Here is a 22399-nt window from a genome sequence, read left to right as displayed (position 1 = left end):
TATTCATTCTTGCTTATATCCATCAAAAATCCCTAATTTATATGGGAAACGATAATGTATTTGGCCCTAATTAGGGTTAAATGTCACGGTTACATTTTTTAAGCCGAAGCCGTTCATATTAAGCCAACGGACAAAACGTCACGTCACGATGACGTACTTCCTCTAAGTATCGGCTACGGGGAAAACAACATCTCAAGCACCCCAGGCCTAAGCAAAAACACCAAATACTTGGCGTCTTTACCAACTGTAACCACCTAGGACGCATTCATCGTGATATTTAACTACTTCAACACAAAATGGTAAGAGGGCAGCCGTTTTTAATATCATTTTCTACTTTAATTGGGCAGTTTAACAGCTTAGCATATGGTGCTAGCATTAGCTTAAGTTAACATGTGGCGGAGTGACGTGCTGCTCCGCTGTAGTGTTGTGTTCATAATACAACTATTTGACCTCCACTGACAGAGATGCAGTTCAAATAAAAGTATTAACATTGGAAATTAAAGTTTAAATGATAGTTTACGTATTGGTTTACCGTCCATATGGTGTGCTCGTCAGTTCTAGATCCGAGAACAGCCTGTAAATTACTGTTGTGTGAATGACTATTTAAGTTAAGTTTGATCAAGTGTGTGTGTCTAGACATTCAGCTGTGGAACAATAATTCGCAATGTTTTGTCTTTGATTACTGCTAGTGAAAATTTAGCTCTATTTAGATTTTTTTTTCTACACTGTTAAACCAGGACTGGATAAATATTCATGTATTGGCCGACCGATAACATTAAAAATAATTGGTTGTCTTTAATGCCTATAAGTGGTCAGTGATCAAACTGTCAAATCATATTTTGGTTATTTTTTGTGAGTCAATGTAGATGTAACTGATATTATCAAAGTGCCTTATTCTATCGCCTTATAATAATGGCAGGCTTCTGAATTAAATCAAATTACAGTTGTATCATGTATCAACAAATAGCGTACAGTTGTCTAAAGATTTTATATAATATCGCATTTCGCTCTGTGATCAAACTTGTGATGTGTACCCCTATGTAGTATCGTGTACAGTAGTTCAACTAGGAACTGCAAAATGTAGATTTCTGCAACAAACGTGTGCATGTATTATACCTCATCGTCAACTTGTTTTAATTGCCTTTTGCTTTTTTTCTATTTTAGCCTCAGAACGAGCACATTGAGTTACACCGCAAGCGGCACGGCTACCGCCTGGACCACCATGAAAAGAAAAGGAAGAAGGAGAGCCGTGAGGCCCACGAGCGCTCCCACAAAGCCAGGAAGATGATTGGTCTGAAGGCCAAACTCTACCACAAACAGAGACACGCTGAGAAGATCCAGATGAAAAAGACGTGAGTATACACAAATATTAAGGCTGGCTAGCCTGGTTCTTTATGAGAACTACGCATAACGAACAGCCAAAAATCTATTCCTTGTTTCTTTGCAGCATCAAAATGCATGAACAGAGAAGGACCAAGCAGAAGAATGATGATAAGACCCCAGAGGGAGCTGTGCCAGCCTACCTGTTGGACAGAGAGGGTCAGTCCCGCGCTAAGGTCCTCTCCAACATGATCAAACAGAAGAGGAAAGAGAAGGCTGTAAGTACCAGAAACGTCTGCTCACCCCAGCAGCCCCATCTTTAGAGTTGTTAATAAATATATATATATATATATATGGAAATAACCTTATTGGTTGTCAAACCCAAATGTGGAATGTTTTCTGTAGGGCAAATGGGAGGTGCCCCTGCCAAAAGTGCGAGCCCAGGGGGAGACCGAAGTGCTTAAAGTCATCAAAACAGGAAAGAGGCAAAAGAAGGCGTGGAAGAGAATGGTCACCAAAGTTTGCTTTGTCGGTGACGGCTTCACCCGTAAACCTCCAAAGTACGAGCGCTTCATCAGACCCATGGTAAGTTTTTAAGCATCTGCAACTCTGTTCAGATTTGCGTTTCGCTGAAGTCCATAACCTCTGAATGACCTCCCTCCCTTTATGACACTTTAGGGTTTACGTTTCAAGAAGGCTCACGTCACACATCCGGAGCTGAAGGCCACATTCTGCCTTCCCATCCTCGGAGTGAAGAAGAACCCCTCCTCACCCCTCTACACCTCTCTGGGAGTCATCACAAAAGGAACAGTCGTAGAGGTCAATGTCAGCGAGCTGGGCTTGGTAACACAGGGAGGAAAAGTTATCTGGGGTGAGTGCTCAGTCCTGCGTGAAATCCTCAGTGTGTTTACATGATCTACGGTGAAAAATCTTTGTGGATTATAAATCCATATTTCAGTGCAATAGGTAAAATAATAACTTGATAAACAGTGGGACGATGGTGTAGAAAGTTTGCATTGCTATGATGTTGTAACTAAACTGTTTCTGTTTCATCTCAGGTAAATATGCCCAGGTGACAAATAACCCAGAGAACGATGGATGCATTAACGCTGTCCTGCTTGTATAAGACTCTTGACCTTTTTACGGACTGTGCCTGGTAACTCCTTTTTTACACGAGGAGTGTTAATGACAATGAAGAACACAAATATGCAACAAGCAATGGGCCTCAAACGATGGGACCGCCAGGAAGATCGCTGATTGTGCACTTGGCAACTCAACAGTTTTTGTAACAAACAACACTCTAATGAGAAGGGGTAATGGCTGTGTTAAATGTGATATAAATAAACTTCATATGAGACCAGATGTTTTTGTGTACTTATCAAATAAAACCATCTAATAAAAATACTTATAGCAGCTTTTTATTTTCCCCTGAAAATGGTAACACAGGTGATATCCTGATGGTGTAGAGATGTGTTTAATAAAGGAGGCTAAGAAACGTGCATTTAACAAAGTCAACCAGGCTAGAGAAGTTCCATTGAGTCAACTCGTACCCAATCTCAGATCCCATCGGCTACAGTCTGATGACGATATAGCTTCTGTGGACAACAGTGAACATGCCAAGCATTTAGCCAGAGGTTAGAACTAAACAACTTCCTGTTAAGACTTCCTTTTCCACATGCTACATTGTTCACAGAAAAAGAAACAATTTTTTCTAGTGGTTGACTTTAGTTAGCGAGTCTTACCTTTACCGAAATTTCAACATCATTATGCAGGTTAAAGTAAGACAAAATTAAGCATTGTCAGCTCTGTCCTCAAGAGAAGTAGAAAGCTACTTTTAAAATGCTCGTTTGTTGAACGGAGGTCGGATCGATCTGATGCATTCGAGGAAGTTGGGAAATTTAACGGCTGAACGGCTTTCGTGACACGGTGCCAAGGGAATTTATCTCAAGTTGAATTTTAGATCTAGAACAGATTGTTAGCTGTTAGCATTCAGCTGTCTGTTTATACAGATTAATAAGAAGCTAACTCATTTTCAGATGAAGCTGATGGGAGCTGGGATGGCATGACGGCGGATTACATTCCGCCTGTTTTTGCTCTCCTCATGGACAGTTTTTCCTGCATACGCCGCATCCTGCTGATATGTGATTGGTCAATACCACTCGGACTACAAGCGTAGTTCAAACAAAAACCAAAACACTTCCCATCTCGGAAATCCGTCACTCGCCGGCGAGTTTGACAGCAGAACAGTTTCTTTGTGTTGGTCTGAGGTTAACGTTCACAGGTATGGAAACTTCAATGACTGCAGTGATTGTTTAAGTTACGTCTCCTCTCGCCGTTCCTCCTCCACTCTGCTAATCCGGAACAGATCGGCTGCAGGAGCCGTATTTGTCAACAGAGCTGTCAATCACCATTTTGACAGCATCAAATAACTAATAATATAAACTTGTCAGAAAATTGAACACTTGGACGTAAATGATAAGAACTAACTATAATGACAGAAACCATGTTTGACAAAAATGTATTGGGCGTGTATTGTGATCTATAAACATCTGTTTTTAACACGGAGGAGGCGGGCTTTATGAGCTATACTGCAGCCAGTCAGCAGGGGGCGCTCGAAATGTTTTGGCTTCACTTTTAGGGAGCTGTCATGTTGTCCATCTTTTTATACAGTCTATGGTCCCTGCCTAGAGATTCTACATTTCTTTGAAAGATGCTTTGTTCTGCAGCAGGACAAACAATATAAATATAAACATTTAAAACAAAAAAGCCAAAAATAAAAACTGCAAAAAAAACCTTGATGTTTGAGTCAAACAGCATAGAATGAGCAAACTGCACTTGTTTTCACTCACACGCTTCTTCCTCTTCACTTCCTGTCTTTGTGTGCACTGTACTGTGTTGATTAAAAGGGGAAAGGGGCAGGACATGGCTTACAATAAAAAGGTTTTAAAGTAGCTTCTGAAAACAGGAGCAGCGGGATAGATCTTTGTAGGCTGCAGATTTCTGCAAGTTATCGATGGTTCACAACCCAGCGGGCCCTTTGACCTGGACGGCACAAATCTGAGAATTGTGGTCTAAAAATAAGAAGCGTATTGGCAGCAAACTCTGACGTTAATGATAAACCAATTTGTGTGTGCAAAGTCTAACAGGCTGGCATCATCTATCTGACTTTAGCTACTTTATTACAATCATTTTCTAAAAGCAAAGAGTGAGTGAAAAAGTGGAAGATCTATCGAGTGTATTTGGGTGAACCCTCACTTTACACATAGGATGTGTATTGGCAAGACCCAGGTTACAATACGTATAACAAAACAGTTACAAGTTACAATGCAATATATTGTGATATTGTACGCTAGGCGATATATTGCAGCCTTTATTACCCTGCCTGTTTCATAGGCCTGTGTTCTTTATATTTGCGTGATATGAATTGACTTCTTCCTGGCTCAGTTCATGTTAAAACGTTGCAGTGGAAGACTCAAATACCTGAAGATAGATTAAAACACTCCAATCTAGTATAGGGGTTTAATTACAACACGATATTCAACTGATGCCAGAAATCTCTGCGTGCATTGTTTCAAAACAACCACAAAACACAACATTGTGATCCTCTAGTGTATCTATTTTCTTACAGCTGTTCTTTAAAGTATGGGATTGTAAGGAAGTAGTATGATATCTCTAGAGGTACAAAAACAGCGTCCGTCCTTACAGAAGCAACTCAAAAATATCACCTTGAATATGTTAGGGATTCAAACAAATGATTATGAGAGCTACTTGTAAAAGTTAGTTTTACTACAAACACGTGCTCTTTTACTCAGTGACTGTATTTCACCACTCTGCTTTGACTTCAGCCTTGGACCTGAAACTGCACTTTCCTCAGCGGTGTTTTGCAAGCTATTTGATTATTACATAACTTCTAATTCAGTCCAAATTTTCAGCTGTCACTTTAGTCTTACGCTCGTGTTTAGTTTGCCTGAAAATGAAGCACACGCTCATTGTTAGAGCAGCCCAATGTAGCTTACTACACGTACTATATGTGCATTAAACATTAGGCCCTGTAGTCAAAATTCTAAACCCATAAGAAACTGCCTTTACCAAATAGTATATAAATATATACAAATATATATTTGGTAGATATAAAATAATATAATGTAATGCAGCTTGAACTTCCCCATGAGCAGCTGCCTTGATAATGCACTATGTTCTGTGTTGTTCCTTCAGATTCTTTTAATGTTAGAGCTTCAAATATGGTCCCTGATTCAGATGCATTAGGGCCCGATCAGACAGAACGCATTGTAGCAGCTGGGGGCGGCTTTTTTCTAATTGTTTTCAATGAGAGGGACGCTTTTTGCGCGCTGCTTTTGCGTTGCAGAGCGCCTCGCGTTTTTGAGGAAATGCTGAGCGCCTTGAATTGAAAAAATTTCAACTAAAAGCAGAGAAGCGCCCGACGTCATGGGCGTTTTTTCTGATGGTCCAATCACATGAAAGGAGGGGCGGGCAGTTTTTGTCAGTTTACAATATAACGGTTAGGTTAATGACAGCTATGATTCGGTGGTTGCCTTGACAACAGTAGGGGACTAAAGCCGCCCCCAGCTGCTAAAACGCGCTCTGTCTGATCGGGCCCTTAAAGAGGCAAAAAACATTTGGCAGCATAAAACAGTAACACAGTGCTTCCCATAGAGAAGAGACACTCACTAGGTGCTCACCTGAACTTGGGTAGGGTCCGTTTTTGTTAAAAAGATGCAGCTGCTTCTTTAAAGGAGTAATCTCAAAGATTTTCAATCAAATAAAGGTCTGTTAAGTCTCTATCTATCGCTGAATGAGGTAACGTAATGACGATTGAGCCTATGTAAGTATTACACTCTGTGGCGAATTGCGCAGACAAAATCACAAGCGGCGCCCAGTTAGTGACGCATTTTCCATCACCCAGCAGTGGTTGGTCTGTCAGAGAGGGTAGGCGGAGCTAAGCGGCTGCTTTTCCGCTCTCTGCAAGTGTTGCGAGTAAACAGTAATCTACTATGGCTGAACAAACAAAGAAAAGATGGATGACTACAGATACAACTTCAACAATAAGTGAAAATCCAAAGAAAAAGAAACAAACTCAACGCTCAGATGAAGCAAACAGTCTGAAAAGGAAAGCGACCGTCAGCAAGGAAAATCAGGAGTTACAACCCTGACAAAGGGAGCCGACCGTGGACACATGCGCCCACAATTCCCTTTTATTGCCATTAGATGCCGAAACTTGAGAACTTCGAGATCACATCTTTAATACCGTCCCATTCTGGTTCAGGAGCTTTCCTCTTCTGAAGCCTGATGAGAAGCAACAGAAACAGCGACACCAAGAAAAATGTAAAATTTTATTCTGTGATTTGTTTTTTTTCCTGGTGTGTTTACAGCAGAGAAGATTCTTCAAAGTGTTTCCGATCACAGTCCCCTAAAAGAGCCTTGTACAGATTAAGTATGTGGAACTCCGTGTGAGGACAGAGGTTTCATTACATTTTGTTGTCATTGTGGTTCGTAAGACTGACAGTAAACAGTCAAGTGTTGAGAAATCAACAGATGGTGTCCTTCCACAGAAGTGTTCGGTGAGAATGACACAAGAATGAACATTTTCTCCTCATTTAAAGAAAATGTGCAGGACAGAGTCAAAGCTGAAATCAAACTAACTGTACGATAAAGCACTCTGTGTTATACAAAATCATTGACATGTTTTAATCTTAAGAAAAATAATCACATTTTGGTATAAATTCTTTTTTTAAGTGTTGTCAGAATAACATCCTGAGTGCATACGCAGTGTCCAAATGCACCTACCGACAGACTGTACAGGGGAGTAAAAAACAAAGTTACATCTGCAAACATGTCACTTTGAGTACGCCCACATTCACGGATAACTAGTGTGTAGAACTCGGATATATCAGAGTCTGCTTCTAATGTGTCACGTGAACTGAATAAGACAAATGTACGGCTGCGCTGCACATAAAGCAAAGAACGGATACTTTCTTTTAACGATGAAATCTCTTGATTTTACATTCAATGGACGCCCACACACACTCGTAGCGGGTCCTGAGGGTTAATGCCAGAGATTATCTATGTACGAGTCTACACACGATGCTTATCATGCTTTTGAATGTGTCTGTATTGGGACTTGGCCGTAGTAATGAAAGAGGTATCGAATGTCGTTTTGTTTACTAGTATCATATCGATGTTTATAACGTTTTGGTGTTTTAACAACCCTTAAACAGAGTGTTCTGCATTATGTTACTTTAGCTCTCTTTACACTGCCAGTTCAAGGAGGGATTATTACGCCTCTGTTACGTTCCGTCTGCGAAATCGCTCCGCCTCTGAGCCGGCATCGGAGGTAGTAACAGAGGCGAAACGGCGTCAGTGTAAACAGCGGAGCCGGCAGGGCGGAACAGCGCCGTGTGTGTGTGTTTGTATTTGAAGCACACGCTGTCTGTTTACGCCTCTGCACGTTTTGCTTCCGGAAACGCCGCAAAAACACACACTGGGGTGACTTCCCGCCAGCGTTGCTTGGTCCAATGTAAAATGGCTGCGTGACAGCGGAGCTTCGTTACAGCGCTGAGGCGGAGCCGCAGTGTTAAAAAAGGCGTTTGACTGTTTATGCACAGAGGACATGTGTGACTCAGATCTAAGTTTAAAAAATTAAAAGAATTAAGGCAGGTTTTTTTTTTTTCCAACACATTAAAAAAAACGAAAGCACGACAGTGAGATGCCGTAGTTTGATAGAAGGATCTCTTTGACATAAAAAAACATCCGAGACTCTCGTTGTGTTGGGACATGAAAGGGGAGATCGAGGCCCTTCATCAGTTACACAGGATAGCATTTCCAGTCTTATTATTTTTCCATTTAACTGGCACGGTGCTCTTCCATCAGCCTGTTCATTCAGTGTAAGCGAGATGCAGCATCGGAGAAGGCCTGCTGAAACCCTCCACGCGACCTCAAGGTCGGACAGAGAAACCTCCGCAGAGACCCCTTCAGAGTTCAGTCTGCTCGACTTCCTCACTTCATCCAGCAGAGTGTTTGTCTTTTATTTAAAAAGTGCACATAGTGTTCGATCGTAGCGTCCATCAGATGCAGGCATTATGTGTAGTAGTTCAACTTGCTCTCTATCGTCTTGCAGCCTTTGACGGAGAACACTCTCTCAGCTTTGGGGAAGTAGACTAAATCTTTGGCCACCTGTTTGGCCACTTTAAGGTTCGGCGGAAGTTCTCTGGCGTTCATCTCGGCCATGGCACACTGGACGACGTGCCCGTACTCCAGAGGAAGGAACGGGACGAAGAAGTCCACCAGGTTCTTGTCAATCAAACTTGTATGCCACAAGCCACCTACGGGAGATGAACACAAGCATCAGATCTGACAGTGACGCCAGCAACACAAAGAAGAATACATTCAGTTTATACTCACTTTGCTTGTTGTTGAACACTGAGAGAGAAAGCAGCGCTTCCAGGTCTTTGAGCTCGATCTCTTCTCGACCTCGTCCTGCTTTCCAGAAATCTAAAGCCGTCTGTACGATGTTCTCTCCTCCAGCGTTGCTAGGATGAGGAATAGAGACAGGAGACACATTAGAATTAGCCTAAGGTTATATCCTGGAGTCAGAACTACGCACATTTAGCGCTGTGATACAAACCGTGTCCTCATCAAGTGAATCTTCAAAAACATCAAATGTGAAGTTTAAAAATAAATTAATAATTAATAAATTGGCTCATTAGTTTGGAAGTCAACTTTCAAAAGCAGTGCTGTTACAGTCGTGTGTCAGCTCTGTAAAGTAGAAAACCTGCTTTTAAACCCAACAGATCAAAAAAACTAATATATCTCAAAGCCTGCAAACTGATGCAAAACATTTGTACCATGAACGCAACACAGATTACACCTAGATTGCACCTCTTTTTTAAATTATTCCCAATTAAGGATGGGTATCGTTAAGATTTTAATGGTATTAGGGCCCAATCAGACAGAATGCGCTTTGCAGGCTGTAAAACGTGAGGCGCACCGCACTGACTTTTTTGCGCGTTTTAGCAGCTGGGGGCGGCTTTCTTTTCCTACTGTTGTTAAGGCAAACACCAAATCATTAGCTGTCATTAACCCAACCGTTACATTGTAAACTGACAGAAGGCTCGCCTCTCCTTGACATGACATTGGGCGCTTTTCTGCTTTGAGTTGAAGTTTTTTTCAACTCGAGGCGCTCGGAGCGTTTCCTCAAAAACGCGAGGCGCACAGAGCGGAAAAAAGTGAGGCGCTCTGCAAAGCAAAAGCAGCGCGCAAAAAGCCTCTCATTGAAAACAATGACAAAAAAGCCCCCAGCTGCTAAAACGCGTCCTGTCTGATCGGGCCCTTACTACTCTTATCGATACTGCTTAACGATCCGGCACTTTAGCGGTGTTCTTATCGCTTCTTTTTGTTATTTGTTAAGAGAAAAATACAAAATAAATTCAGAACAGAATTAAGATGACGTTATTTTCTGAAATGTAAAATAAACAATTATTCACAGCAAAGGAAACAGCAATGTCTAGAACAAATCACTATTATAGACTCCAATGTTGTGAGGATGGAAATACAAAACAAATTTGGCTGGCTGGTAGTGGGCGGGGCTTATCAATTAACCCGGTTCGTCACGTGTTCTCTATTTGCTGAGTAACAGCATCCAGTGAGAAGCGTGGCGCATATCTCTGCCTGTATATGAGGCTCCTCAGACAGCTGTGTGGACAGATCGCTCGTGTTTCCGCCCTTACAAGCTAACGTGTTGTTGCACTTGTGGCAACGAGCATTGCATCAACTCTGGTGAAGTGTTACCACACGTTTGAATGTTTAGTTCCCTCCGCCATCGTAACAAGCAGGATCTCGTGTGTGTGCGCACGTGTGTATGTGCTGTAGCGTGTGTGAGAGAGAGCTGCACCGGCCCCTCGCACACAGGCTCCGCAAGAGAGATGTCTCTTCTAGATTGGAATATGCATCACAGACGAATGTCTTAATCTTATTCCAAGTTAGAAACGGTTGCTGAGATTAAATGTGCAAGGTAACGTTTGTGTAGCAATAATAAACAGGAAATGTATTTTCTTTATTTCTCCAGTACCGAAAGCAGAACTGATAACGTCGAAAGTTTATCAATACTGTGGTATTTCATAATTCAGCCCCGGGACCCGTTTCATATCGGGTTTCGGTACCCATCCCTATTCCCAATGAGGACTGAGCGTATGCGACCGTCTAGCAAAAAAGTGCACTTCGAGTTGAAAATCTCTGAACTTTTCAGAAAGGCGCTGGTGTCGTCACCACCGCTTTTTTCAGGCAACCAATCAGATGGTGCGCCACTCATCACCCTGGTTACCACCAAACATTAGGGATGCACGATATTGGATTTTTTGCCGATATCCGATATGCCGATATTTTACAACTCATTTAGCCAATTACCGATACCAATATTTTTTTCCCGCACACCTAATTGCAGAGATCATCAACTCTCTTCTGTATTGGAATTAGCGTACAGTATAATGGTGATACTCTTATCACATTTGTTACAACGGTCGGGGTGACGGGTCTTGAGATGGTTAATCAAGTTTGTAGTGTTGAAAGACTTTGCCGTCGCTCCTCCTCGCATCACCAAAGCTGAGCAGTCGTTGCAAAGAGCAGTTTTGCTTTCTATTTCAGACACTTTGAAAAACTTCCACACCACGGACATTTTGGCTTCTAACTCTCTCATGCTGCAGGTAGACACACGTGACGTCATCACGCTGCGCCGCGCAGGTCTTCTTCGCGTCGGGGACATTGCGCCAAGGTCGGGCATTTAATCAAGTATGCAGCAGCCCATTATTTTATCGGTTAATTATATCGGCGGACATCGACATGTTGGCCGATGTCCGATAGTTCATTTTTAAGCCAATATCGGCCGATACCGATAACGTGCCGATAATATCGTGCATCCCTACCAAACATGGAGGAGCAACTTGTTTTTGCCGTTTCTGTGTACACGAAGCTAGATGGACGTTGAGTGAGAATGATGAGCGAGGGCGCAACTGTCCCTATTACAAGTCAGTGTACTATCAAAATGACGTTGAAGCTGATACTCTGAGTTAAAATGTATTTATCACACATAACTGTTATGATTTCTGTTTTCCTTTTAGTACTTGTTGTTTATGTGACCCCGTTAACATACACGTACAACGCTTTACTTCCCCTGAAATTAAAATGCTTTAAGTCAGACTTAAGTAATGCTTCAAGCTTCTTACCTGAGGAAGATGAAGATGGCTTTCCGATAAGAAACTCCATCCAGCTTGTCGTAGTAGTCGAGGTACGGCTTTATGCTGTCAATCAGGCCAGGATGCATCTTGTCCATCTCATCAAAGATGAACATGGAGCGTCCACAGTTGGAAACATTGCCTTTGATCCACTGCTGTAACTGAGACTGAGGAGCAACCGTAGACTGTTAATTAAATACAGAAGGAACACTGCATTTCAATTAAAAGTTATTGTGTTCTACTTATTTGTCTTCATACCTTGTAAGTATCAAATTGTTTCGCATGTGGAAAGTGAAGCTCAGATGTAAAAACATGAACAAAGCTGCTGTCCATCCCCTCCTTGTAAATGTTATTAGCGATCAGCTCGCTAACAAAGTTCTTCCCTGTGCCAGTCCATCCGTGCAGAGAGAGCACCAGGGGCTTCTTCGGGTTGTCATTGCTCATGAATCCAGTCACAGCTTTCAGGATGATGCGTGAAGCAATGTGCTGTCCGAACATTTTTCTTTCCAGGTCAGCCTGTAGACCTACACAGAGTGCACAGCAGGACGTGAACAGGATGATTGGCGGCGTAAAGTATATCACTTAGTTAACTTCTCCAATAAAAGTTAATTTTATTGCTAATATCTGAAAGGTTAAAAATAGGAGACTTGTGCAGACAATGCAGAAACTACTTAGATACGATACATTATCATACATTAAAAGGTCTTTGCTGTGTAAAAATAGCACATGTTCTCTTTAAAGCTGCAGTATCAGATGTTAATCTTACCAAAACAAGATTTTCTTTCGAACTAAAATGATTTGTTGCTATTACATCAATGTGATAGTAAACCTAATATCTTTGGGAAGTGGATTGCAGGTCAAACAAAACAAGCAATTAAATATGGCAAAAAAAGTCAATAGGAAATTGTGTTGGGCATTATCTGAATTTTTATACCAAAGGATAAATTAATACATTAAACACTTGAAAAGCAGATGAATTCGTATTGAAGATAAGGATTGATTGCATCCCTGCTTAATCGTATTTTTTCTGTCTTTGTTTAAGATGAGGGGGGTGCACCTCCGCAATGAAATACTAATAAGACACTTTACTTTACTACTTAAGGCTACCCTAATCTTAGCCCAAAACGGTTGGACGGGCGCACGAGAGACCAAAAAGTGTTGATTTTTGAAAAACTAAAAATGGTTTAATTTGCCATTTGGATTTCGGTTTGGACACGCAAACCGAAATCCAACTACCCCAGCCATGTTGAAACAAACAAATCCTATACACAGCGCAACAAACTGCACATTTAAATTCTGCACATGCTCACCCGTTGCATTGAAGGTTATCCATTTTGGATCGCAACTTTCATGTAAATAATTGTAGATTGTCCGCCCAAGTGTCGCACCGATACCCAAAACCACTGTTGTTGTCAATGGATCAAATGTGTGAACCAGCACACTGGCTGTCAAAAAAACGTGCAACAACAAACATAAGTGTGCAGCTTTCATCGTTGAAACCAATTATTTCCTGTCATCAGTCGTTATTATTTCGTAAAACAACCATAACACCACGATAAAACCGCGCTAGATTAGCAGACTAGCTAGCTTTTTTACAACGGGGAACTTCCGTGTACGTCATCAACATGCGACAAAACGCATCGAGCTTGAAATGTTTGCCAAGTTTGGAAGGGTTGTAAAATGCATTCATTTGAAGTATAACAGTTTGACAGATACACGCGAATATAATTTAGGTCCCAGTATAGCGAATTTAAGATGTAACAGATGCAGCCGCTCAGCTAACAATAAACCATACACTGATATTAGCTAGATTAACGTTAGAGCTGAGATGGTTAGGAAAATAACACAAAATTATCACATTTGTTGGCCAGTGTGTTAGTCGGAAACCCCTATATTACCTGTCCTGTTGAAAGAGATCCACTCGGGTCGACAGCACTCATGGAAATAGTAAAAAATGTTCTGGTAGCTAGCTAAAAACCCGGTCAGAGCCGCAGCCATGCCCACCGCTATGCTGGTGCTGATCGGCTCAATTGCCTCCGTCATGCCGGAGCAGAAGAGCATCCAAAGCAGCAGGACGTGTCGCTTCCTCGGTGTCATTTCGTACAGTTGTCACCGCTTCATCAAACTTGACTCAAAAGAAAGAAAAAAAGCCTTTCGGCCTGTGAGTGCGTGACATTGTTTGCCAAGCGGACTGAGTCAACACTGTAGATGCGCTGTGGTTGCCAAGCACATATGCGCTGTGATGACGTCAGAGTCCAAAGGTGAAATTCGCTAGCGGCTGAACGTCCCACTATCCAGGTTTTAAACTCCGTTAGACATTTTACTTTTTATTATAACTTATCCCAGATTCCACATAAACACAAACCGTCATGCTTTGATGTTTATTACAGTTAATTTTTCTTTGTGACAGATTTTCTGTCACATAGTCTACTATATTAAATAAAGGTGACACAAGATTGAAAAACGATCGATTAAAAATATTTTGTTTGATAAGGGTCAAACCAATTGGCTTTGACTTAGTCAAATAACAGTATTATTTACAGATCATTTTATCAGTTATGTTTTGACTTGTCTGATAACCACTACTGCATTTTGTCAGTTGCAGAGCTCCATAACAACCTCACTGTCCAGAACAATTAAGTGTGCTGCACATATGTAGACCTATAATGCAAATAAACAAATATAGGCTACCACATTTTGCCTGAAACCTGCAGGCTCTGCAATCATATTAAGCTAGTAAATGGGGCTCTCTGTATCAACTGTGTCCACAAGAGACAGCTCTGAAACACTTAGCATAACAATTGTTAAGTATAACTATTGCAAAAGAATAGAAATGTATAAAACCAAAACGCGAGAAATTCTGTGTTTATCCAGTTAAAAAACAACTAGTTTTAAGAACAAATGAACCCGTTCTCTGTAAACAGTTAAACAAAAAGCAATATTCAATCAGGCCTGTGTCAAGACATGGTCGACCTTCAAGTGCAAACAAGGAACTTTAACAACAGGCTCACGTGTGTATGATGCCTGCAGTGGGTGATGTCATTGTGCTTCCGTCAATGACGGATAGAAAAATAATAAGTTGTCTTTACATTAAGTCATTTACACCTCTGTCCCATTGGTTCAGGGTGTGAACATGAATATTTTTTATAGTGTGGTTGTGGCTCAGTGGTAGGAGGTTCGATCCCCAGCTCCCTCAGTCTACAAGTCAAAGTGTCACTGAACCCCAAATTGCTCCCAATGGGTATGAATGTGGTAACTGATTGACAGTTGGGCACTTTACGTAGTAGCCTCTGCCATCAGTGTATGAATGTGTGTGTGAATGGGTGAATGTGACATGTAGTGTAAAAGCTTTGAGTGGTCGCAAAGACTAGAAAAGCACTATATAAGTACAGTCCATTTACCATTTAAACGGACGGCCGCCTTTGGAGCACGTCTGTGATCACTGCGGGTCACAGAGCGGTGACGCTGCGCCACAGGAGCAGGAGTAGCGCATGCGGCTGGATTTCCTCCTGGTAAAGCGAGTGCTTGCTTCAGTTGAGTGAATCTAGCCAACTTCTAATCACTGGGATAAATGTTGACCGACATCTAAACTTTGGCTGAAGTGGCGCTGGTAATTCTCTGGTAATTATCTGCTTGGTGTGGTGCGCCAAAGTGGCTCATAATTTTTACGTCACATGGTGCATCAATTTTGATCGCCGTCCGATCGATCGGTGCATCCCTATTCTTTTGAAAAGTTTTTCAAAAAAGAGCATGTAGAGGTTAAAAAGACGTGGCCCAAAAACGGAACAGAACTATATTGTAGATATAGACAAGAGCAGTGGTTCCCAACCCTTTTCCCTTGGAGCCCACCCGCTTGTATCTAAGAAAGGCTGAGCCCCCCTAGACCGCACACACGTACGCCAAAACAATAAAGTGATTAATTCCAAATCTTTAAAGGCAGAAATGAACACCAATCAGCCTGTAGTTCACAGAGGTGTGCTTTTTTAATGATTTAATTTTATTTACCATGTGCAAATCTAATCTTGACAATCTCAGTGCAGACAAGGCCTCGCGCAGCCCCAGCGATCTTTGGGGCCCGGACCCCAGGTTGGGAACCACTGAACTAGAGGCATAAAAACCGTGGATGTATTGCATTAAGGCAGCATGGTTTAACATGTAGCTTTGTCTCTTGAAAAGTTTTATAGTCAATATTTGTTATTTGATTTTAAAGTATTAATAGTTTAAAGGCACTCTACAATGTTTTATCTACTAAAGCGCATCAAAGACAACAATATGGCTTTTTTAAAACACAAGGGCACAAAGAAGGCGACCTCATTTGATCAAGGAGTTGTTATGACAATTTCCTCTGATGATCTCAGAAGAGTTTCCTCAAACAAACATGCTACGATAGGTTGTTCATTAAGGGGGAGTAACCAATGCAAGGATGATATACTTGTTTGATTTCCTCTCCTCAGTCATTTGGATTCTAGTATTTGTAACTGTACAACCTTGCACCTACAGTCTTACAGCCCACTTTAGAAAACGCTCTCTCAGATTGAGGGATATATCTGAGACCCTTGGCCACCTTTTCAGCCACTTTTAGGTCTGGCTGAAGTCTTCTGGCTTTCATCTCGGCCATGACACACTGGACTACGTGCCGGTGCTCCAGGGGCAGAAATGGGATGAAGTAGTCAATCAGGTTCTCGTCAATCAATGTTGAATGCCAAAAGCCATCTACATGGGGAGATTAAGAGATGCCAGTAGTGAGAATCAAGGTTTTTAATTCATTCTTTTTCTTGTGTGTTTGATGACCAAGACAGAAATAAGCAGTCGACTCACTCTCACTGTTAAATGCTGAGTCAGAGAGCGATGTTTCCAAGTCCCTAAGCTTGATCTCCTCTCGACCTCGCCCTTCTTTCCAGAAATCTAAAGCTTTCTGTGTGATGAAGTCTCTTCCGTTATTGCTTGGGAGAAGATTAGAAACAGGAAACATTTTACAATGTTACAATGTTACAATTTCATTTAGCAGACGCTTTTGTCCAAATCGATGAACATCTGAGAGTTAATAGAACACAAGCAACGATTAAGACAGGAGGGAACGAAGTCAGTGAGATCCAACAAACAGCTTCAAGTGCGATCGGACACTGGCGACAACAGGCAGTGCACAGGGCTTTTTTTGTTATCATCAGCAACATCAATAGTCATCATCATCATGAAAATCCGAGTCAGCATAAACTACATCCTCGATGTCCTCATCAACAATAGCATCACTACCATTAAGGTCAGAGGTGTTCATAAAGAGCTGGGTCTTTAGCTTCTTCTTAAAGGTGAAAGGGACTCTGCGGACCGACTGGAGTTTGGTAGCTCGTTCCACCACCGGGGGACGACTGAGGAGAAGAGTCTAGTTAGAGACTTAGGGCCCTGTTGTGATGGGAGTACCAGGCGCCTTTCATTGGCAGAGCGTAGTGGGCGGGAGGGAGTGTAGAGGGCGTTCAGGTAGGCAGGAGACGTTTCTGTTGCTGTTTTGTAAGCGAGCAACAGGGTTTGAATTTGATGTGAGCGGCGACTGGGAGCCAGAGGAGGGATATCGCGCTGCTGCGTTCTGGATCATCTGCAGAGGTTTGAATGTGCATGCAGGAAGGCCTGCCAGGAGGGAGTTGCAGTAATCAATGCATGATATCACAAGAGCCTGTACCAGCAGTTGTGTTGCATGCTCTGAAAGGTAGGGTCCGATTTTCCTCATGTTGTACAGGGCACATCGACATGACTGAGCAATCGAGGTCACATGAACCTTAAAGGTTAGCTGGTCGTCATTTTAAATCAGATTTATTGTTACCATATTTGTAGATTTAAAATGGAAGTGGAAGTTAATGCATCACGTTGCAGTGTAAGTGTGGACCACACAATTTAAATCCATTTGAATCGAGTGTTTATCTCACGAGGCTTACTTCCTCTTACCACTAGGTGGTGCTATGATTCGGCTGAATCTTGGCAAAACATAACAGATAAAATGTGGGGCAGATTGGATATTGAATATTAGTGTTTTAATAACGTCCTCTTTTACGGTGAAAATCATTTTTTAACACATTTTCAACATTGGATTGGACAAATGTCCTAGGAGCAGCTTGTTAAAGTATGAGTCCTAAAAACGACAATAAATTAAATTAAATTAAATCAGGCAAAAAGGGGGAAATAAATAAATTAGACATTATTGGCTGACATTGATATAAGGCTTTTAAATGAAGATTGATTGGTTGATGATGATTTAGTGATTTAAAACGTTGCAGTTTTGGTATCATCTAACAACAACTTTCACCTGATGAAGATGAAGATGGTTTTCCGATAAGAAACTCCATCCAGCTTGTTGTAGTAGTCGAGGAACGGCTTTATGCTGTCAATCAGGCCAGGATGCATCTTTTCCATGTCATCAAATATGAACATGGAGCGAGCACAGTTGGAAACATTTCCTTTGATCCACTGCTGTAACTGAGACTGAGGAGAAACAGAAACACTTTTAATCTATACTGTTGACACAAAAGAACACGGTCACTGCATTTAAATTGTGTGAACTCTTTATAAACCTTGTAGGTCTCAATTAGGTGTTCATGTGGGAAGTGAAGCAGAGATGTAAAAACATGAACAGAGTCGCTGTCCATCCCCTCCTTGTAAATGTTTTCAGCGATCAGCTGACTGACAAAGTTCTTCCCCGTGCCACTCGGCCCGTGCAGAGAGAGCACCAGGGGCTTCTGCAGGTAGTCGTTGGTCATGAATCCAGTCACAGCTTCCAGGATGACGCCTGAAGCAATGTGCTGTCCGAACAGTTTTGTTTCCAGGTCAGCCTTGAGACCTACAGAGTGCACAGCAGGAACAACACGATGGTTTTGACTTTATAGAACAAGAAAGAAAGTTCACAGCCAAGGATCAGAGAAAGACATGATACATCACAAAGGACATTTACAGGACATGCATGCGCGAACACGCATGCATAAACGAGCATCCAGGGTTTTTGCTGAAGACACACGAAACTGAGCGTGCTCAGTTTCGGAACTCATTGGCTCCGTTTCCTTTTCACTGACGAGACGTGTTCATTGACCGGTATCATGTTGACCGGCATCATGTCCAAAATCAACACTGCTTGTCATTATACCTAATTAAATATCATTACACTGCATGGATCTGGCATTGTGTTTCGTAACCAAGCGGCAAATAACTCAATTACCAGATCAGTACCGGGAGTCTGCGTGAGTTAGCTGATGTTATCTACTTGACGGTGTTTTACTACGTTGCCGAACTGGCAAATCATCTGCGATTGCAGACAAGCTAACGGTAGCTTGTTGCCAGCTTACAGCTGGCTGGCTAACCTTAGCCTAGGCAGGTAATGCAATGATATTGGCTAATAGAACAATATAGTTATACACATTTGCTTTGTTCTGCTACATAATTTACAAAATCAACACCGTTTGTGTCATGTTAGCTGGCGAAGTTATTTGTCAGGCAAGATAACTGACATACACACTCAGAGAGTATTTTGGTAGTCATAACGTTAGCGAGCAAACTAAGGTTAGCCGACTAGCTCTAACATAAATACACTGCATCACAAGCATGAACGAACATTAGCCAGGCAGGGCAGGGCGGCTGGAGAGAGCTGGGATGAAGCATTTGTGCTGTGAGAGAAAAAACGCTGCACCTGGTGAGAGAACGCTGCACGCGGGTTTTGTTTCTATGACAACAATAAGTTGTGGGTCTATTTAGATCCCCAAAAGAAAGCCCACATGTTTTTAGGGGCAATGGAGGAAGTTGGGGAAGGTCTCAATTCATCAGTTCCTCTACTATCCCTTCACACATTGGCAATAAAAAATGATATTTGATTGATGAATATATGTAAAATTTTACATATAGCCCCTTTAAATGGAGGTCGGATTCATCATTTCTGATGCATTCAAGAATGTCGGGAAATCTTAACGCTGAACGTCTTTGGTGACACAGTGTCAAGCAAATTTGTCTCAAGTTGAAATTTTTGATCTAGAGCTGATTGCTAGCTGAACTTGCTGCAGATGTCTGTTTATAGAGATTAATAAGAAGGTAAATCACTGATGGGAGCCGGGATGTCATTACGGCAGATTACGCTCCGCCTGCTCAGACAACAAGCGTACTTCAAATTGAAACCAGAATACTTCCTGTACTGAAAGTCCTTGCCTACAGATACATTTCTCTGTAGAATCTGTAAATAGAGATTACCTACCATGTCATTCTACCAAAGGGTAATATAAACTTATAGGTGGCTGAATGTTAAAGTTAGCTGTATTAAAAAAAACTACATAATTTAAGATGTGTATCCTTTAAATTTGGTTTAAACATACTTACAACTGGATGTCGTCTGCATGCCTCACATTCGTCTTACCTGTTGCATTGAAAGAAATCCATTTCGAATCACAACTGTCCTGTGAATTGTACACCCTCTGCCACAAATGCCCAAAAACGCTGACAAGCGTTGCTGTGGTCGGATCAAACGTGTTTACCTGGACAAACACTGTCAAAAATATGTGTAACAACAAATACAGTCGTACTGCTCTCATCATGGAAACCTCTGCTTCCTGAAGTCAGATGGTGATAGAGCAATCTTAACAAGGTACAAACTCACTTAATGATTCACAGTAACAAGAAGAACTGGTCAAGCAACTTTTGTTTTACATTGTTGTCATCATTTCCATAAGAATGCAAAAGTTGCCAAACAAGCCATACGTCATGTCCGGCTGTAGGGAGTGAGTGACTGAGCACGTGGATGTCTGGGACGCTGAGCTCCTAAAATAATTAATTATTACTTAAACTAAGCTGGTGGTAGATCATATGGACTTTTCGGGAGTTTTACTTTAAAGTATTAAGTAAGTGGAAGCGAATCTGGAATTAATCCGATGCCTAAAAAACCAAGGAAGGAGACGCCAGTTGGCTCACCTGGAATGAAAGCACTGAGATGGACGCCGGTGCTGCGCAGGGAAGCAATCAACTTGAATTGGCTGCAGTAATTAACTTCCAACATGCATACAGAAGAAAATATTCAACTGCCACTACATTGAGCAAAATGGTTGATGACTGGTTTAATAACATGGAGGAGAAGAAAATAATAGGTGCAGTTATGTTAGATTACTCAGCAGCTTTTGATCGAGCTGATGTTGAAAAAATTAAAATGTTATGGCTTCTCTCATTCGGCATTGTTATGGATAAACAGCTATTTGAGCGATAGAAGACAATTAGTGTATTTCAATGGAAGCTACTCAGACGAGAGTCTTGTAAAACATGGAGTGCCTCAAGGCAGTTGTCTCGGGCCACTTCTGTACACCATCTTTACTAATGACCTTCCTTTCGTATTAAGGAAGGCTAGTATCTCACTGTACGCTGATGATTCTACTATATATTTAGCTGAAGGTACAATCAGTGACTTGAACAAAAATCTGAACGGTGAGTTAAAATTAGTAGTAGACTGGATCAGCAGTAACAAACTTATATTGAATGTGTCAAAAACAACTCGGAACCACTCTCTGTGCTAAAAACCAAAACTCAATCTCAACATAAATAACACCGTTATAAAACAGGTAGAAGACACTAAACTTCTTGGAGTAATTATAGATAATAGACTTTCATGGGACAAACACATACAACAACTGTTAACAAAAATGGGAAACTCTTTGTGCATAATCAAAAGGTGCGCAAGATATCTGACCAAACAAACAAGTTATTCAGATCTTGGTTTTTTCTCACCTGGATTACTGCTCTGTGGTTTGGTCCAGTATTTCATAAAGTAATGTTGCAATTGGTCCAAAACAAAGCGGCACGTGTAGCTCTATATTGTGGGTTAAAAACAAATGTTATGAAATTGCATGACTCTCTTTTTTGGTTGGTAGTTAAAAATAGATTGTTGTATTCTTTAATGAATTTCCTGAGTAATGTCATTACAACATGTACAAAAAACTGTCCTTCAGTTCAGATACACACCACTACCCAACAAGACTGGCTACGGGAGGCTGTTTTAGGTTACCAAAATGTAAAACCACATCAGGTCAGCGTTCAGTAATATACAGGGCAATGCAAGAATGGAATTCATTACCGTATGATTTAGCTCAACTAAATACCACATACTGGTTTAAAAAAATCACTTAAGGGCCATTACCTAGAGAGAAATGTCATTAATATCAATTAATTCTTGTGCTGCAGTGTGTCAAGGGGTTTTGTGACATTGGTATATGAAATAATGATAAATTCATTTAGAGCTTGTCTGGTGTTTTCATTAGCCGTTGTTTGATTTGTGTTAATATTTATTTTGTTAGATGTGATGTATAAAGTGTAATGTGTTTGTATTGTGATGAATTGTGTAGAAGTGTATTTGGTTTTGTCAGACTGTAAAATTTGCAGACCCCAGGAAGAATAGCTTCTGCTATGCTGAAGCTAATGGGGATCTAAATAAACAAACAAACATTACTTTGATGTTAAACCAGGTGGCCACAATACTGGGAAGTTGAGTTTGAATGTAAGGCTGAGGTAGCAGCCGCCAGCCTTCAGACCCTCAGGGGCCTAAAAAACCAAAACTGTCTATGTGGTTTTTGGTAAAAATGTGAGGTTGTACCTTTTTCTTAATCTTATACCTCATATGCATCACTGAATCACAATATACACTGACCCCATTAAGGTGAGTATAGATCAGATACACTTGTACACCTGGTGTTGAGGCCATGTCTTAAAGATGGTCCCTGTGTCTAAAAGCTTGCAGGATGCATTACTTTGCTTAAATTGAGCATGTTCCTACATTAATTTGTGTTAAATAAAACTACTGACAAGCAACCATTTGGCCAGGTCATGTAATG

The 22399-nt window shown here is 41.3% G+C and overlaps 3 protein-coding genes across 4 annotated transcripts; 1 reads left to right on the top strand and 2 right to left on the bottom strand.

Annotated features, from left to right (window-relative positions):
* The first annotated feature begins 170 nt into the window (after window positions 1-170).
* On the top strand, window positions 171-2715 carry nsa2 (NSA2 ribosome biogenesis homolog (S. cerevisiae)). The gene is made up of 6 exons (XM_069673207.1): window positions 171-299; window positions 1165-1352; window positions 1448-1598; window positions 1726-1905; window positions 1999-2191; window positions 2379-2715. Exons 1-6 carry the CDS (start codon window positions 297-299, stop codon window positions 2444-2446), a joined length of 783 nt encoding a protein of 260 aa, XP_069529308.1. The 5' UTR covers window positions 171-296; the 3' UTR covers window positions 2447-2715.
* A 3942-nt stretch (window positions 2716-6657) lies between these two features.
* Window positions 6658-13756, bottom strand: LOC138601919 (torsin-1A-like). 2 transcript variants are annotated; one of them, XM_069673230.1, is made up of 5 exons: window positions 13463-13756; window positions 11823-12088; window positions 11556-11731; window positions 8740-8867; window positions 6658-8660 (listed from the first exon to the last, which is right to left on the bottom strand). In XM_069673230.1, exons 1-5 carry the CDS (start codon window positions 13659-13661, stop codon window positions 8416-8418), a joined length of 1014 nt encoding a protein of 337 aa, XP_069529331.1. In that variant the 5' UTR covers window positions 13662-13756; the 3' UTR covers window positions 6658-8415. The 2 variants fall into 2 exon arrangements, with proteins under 2 accessions (XP_069529331.1, XP_069529333.1); XM_069673232.1 differs by lacking the exon at window positions 13463-13756 and adding an exon at window positions 12875-13083.
* Window positions 13757-13912: 156 nt separating this feature from the next.
* Window positions 13913-20129, bottom strand: LOC138601969 (torsin-1A-like). Its single transcript, XM_069673316.1, has 5 exons — window positions 19945-20129; window positions 18125-18390; window positions 17860-18035; window positions 16383-16507; window positions 13913-16277 (listed from the first exon to the last, which is right to left on the bottom strand). Exons 1-5 carry the CDS (start codon window positions 20120-20122, stop codon window positions 16030-16032), a joined length of 993 nt encoding a protein of 330 aa, XP_069529417.1. The 5' UTR covers window positions 20123-20129; the 3' UTR covers window positions 13913-16029.
* Window positions 20130-22399: the final 2270 nt, after the last annotated feature.

This window comes from Semicossyphus pulcher, unplaced genomic scaffold (genome assembly GCF_022749685.1).
Source record: "Semicossyphus pulcher isolate SPU_LCO1_2020_fin unplaced genomic scaffold, fSemPul1.0.p SCAF_22, whole genome shotgun sequence".
NCBI classification, from domain to species: Eukaryota; Metazoa; Chordata; class Actinopteri; order Labriformes; family Labridae; genus Semicossyphus; species Semicossyphus pulcher.
This window is presented reverse-complemented; position numbering and strand designations above follow the sequence as displayed.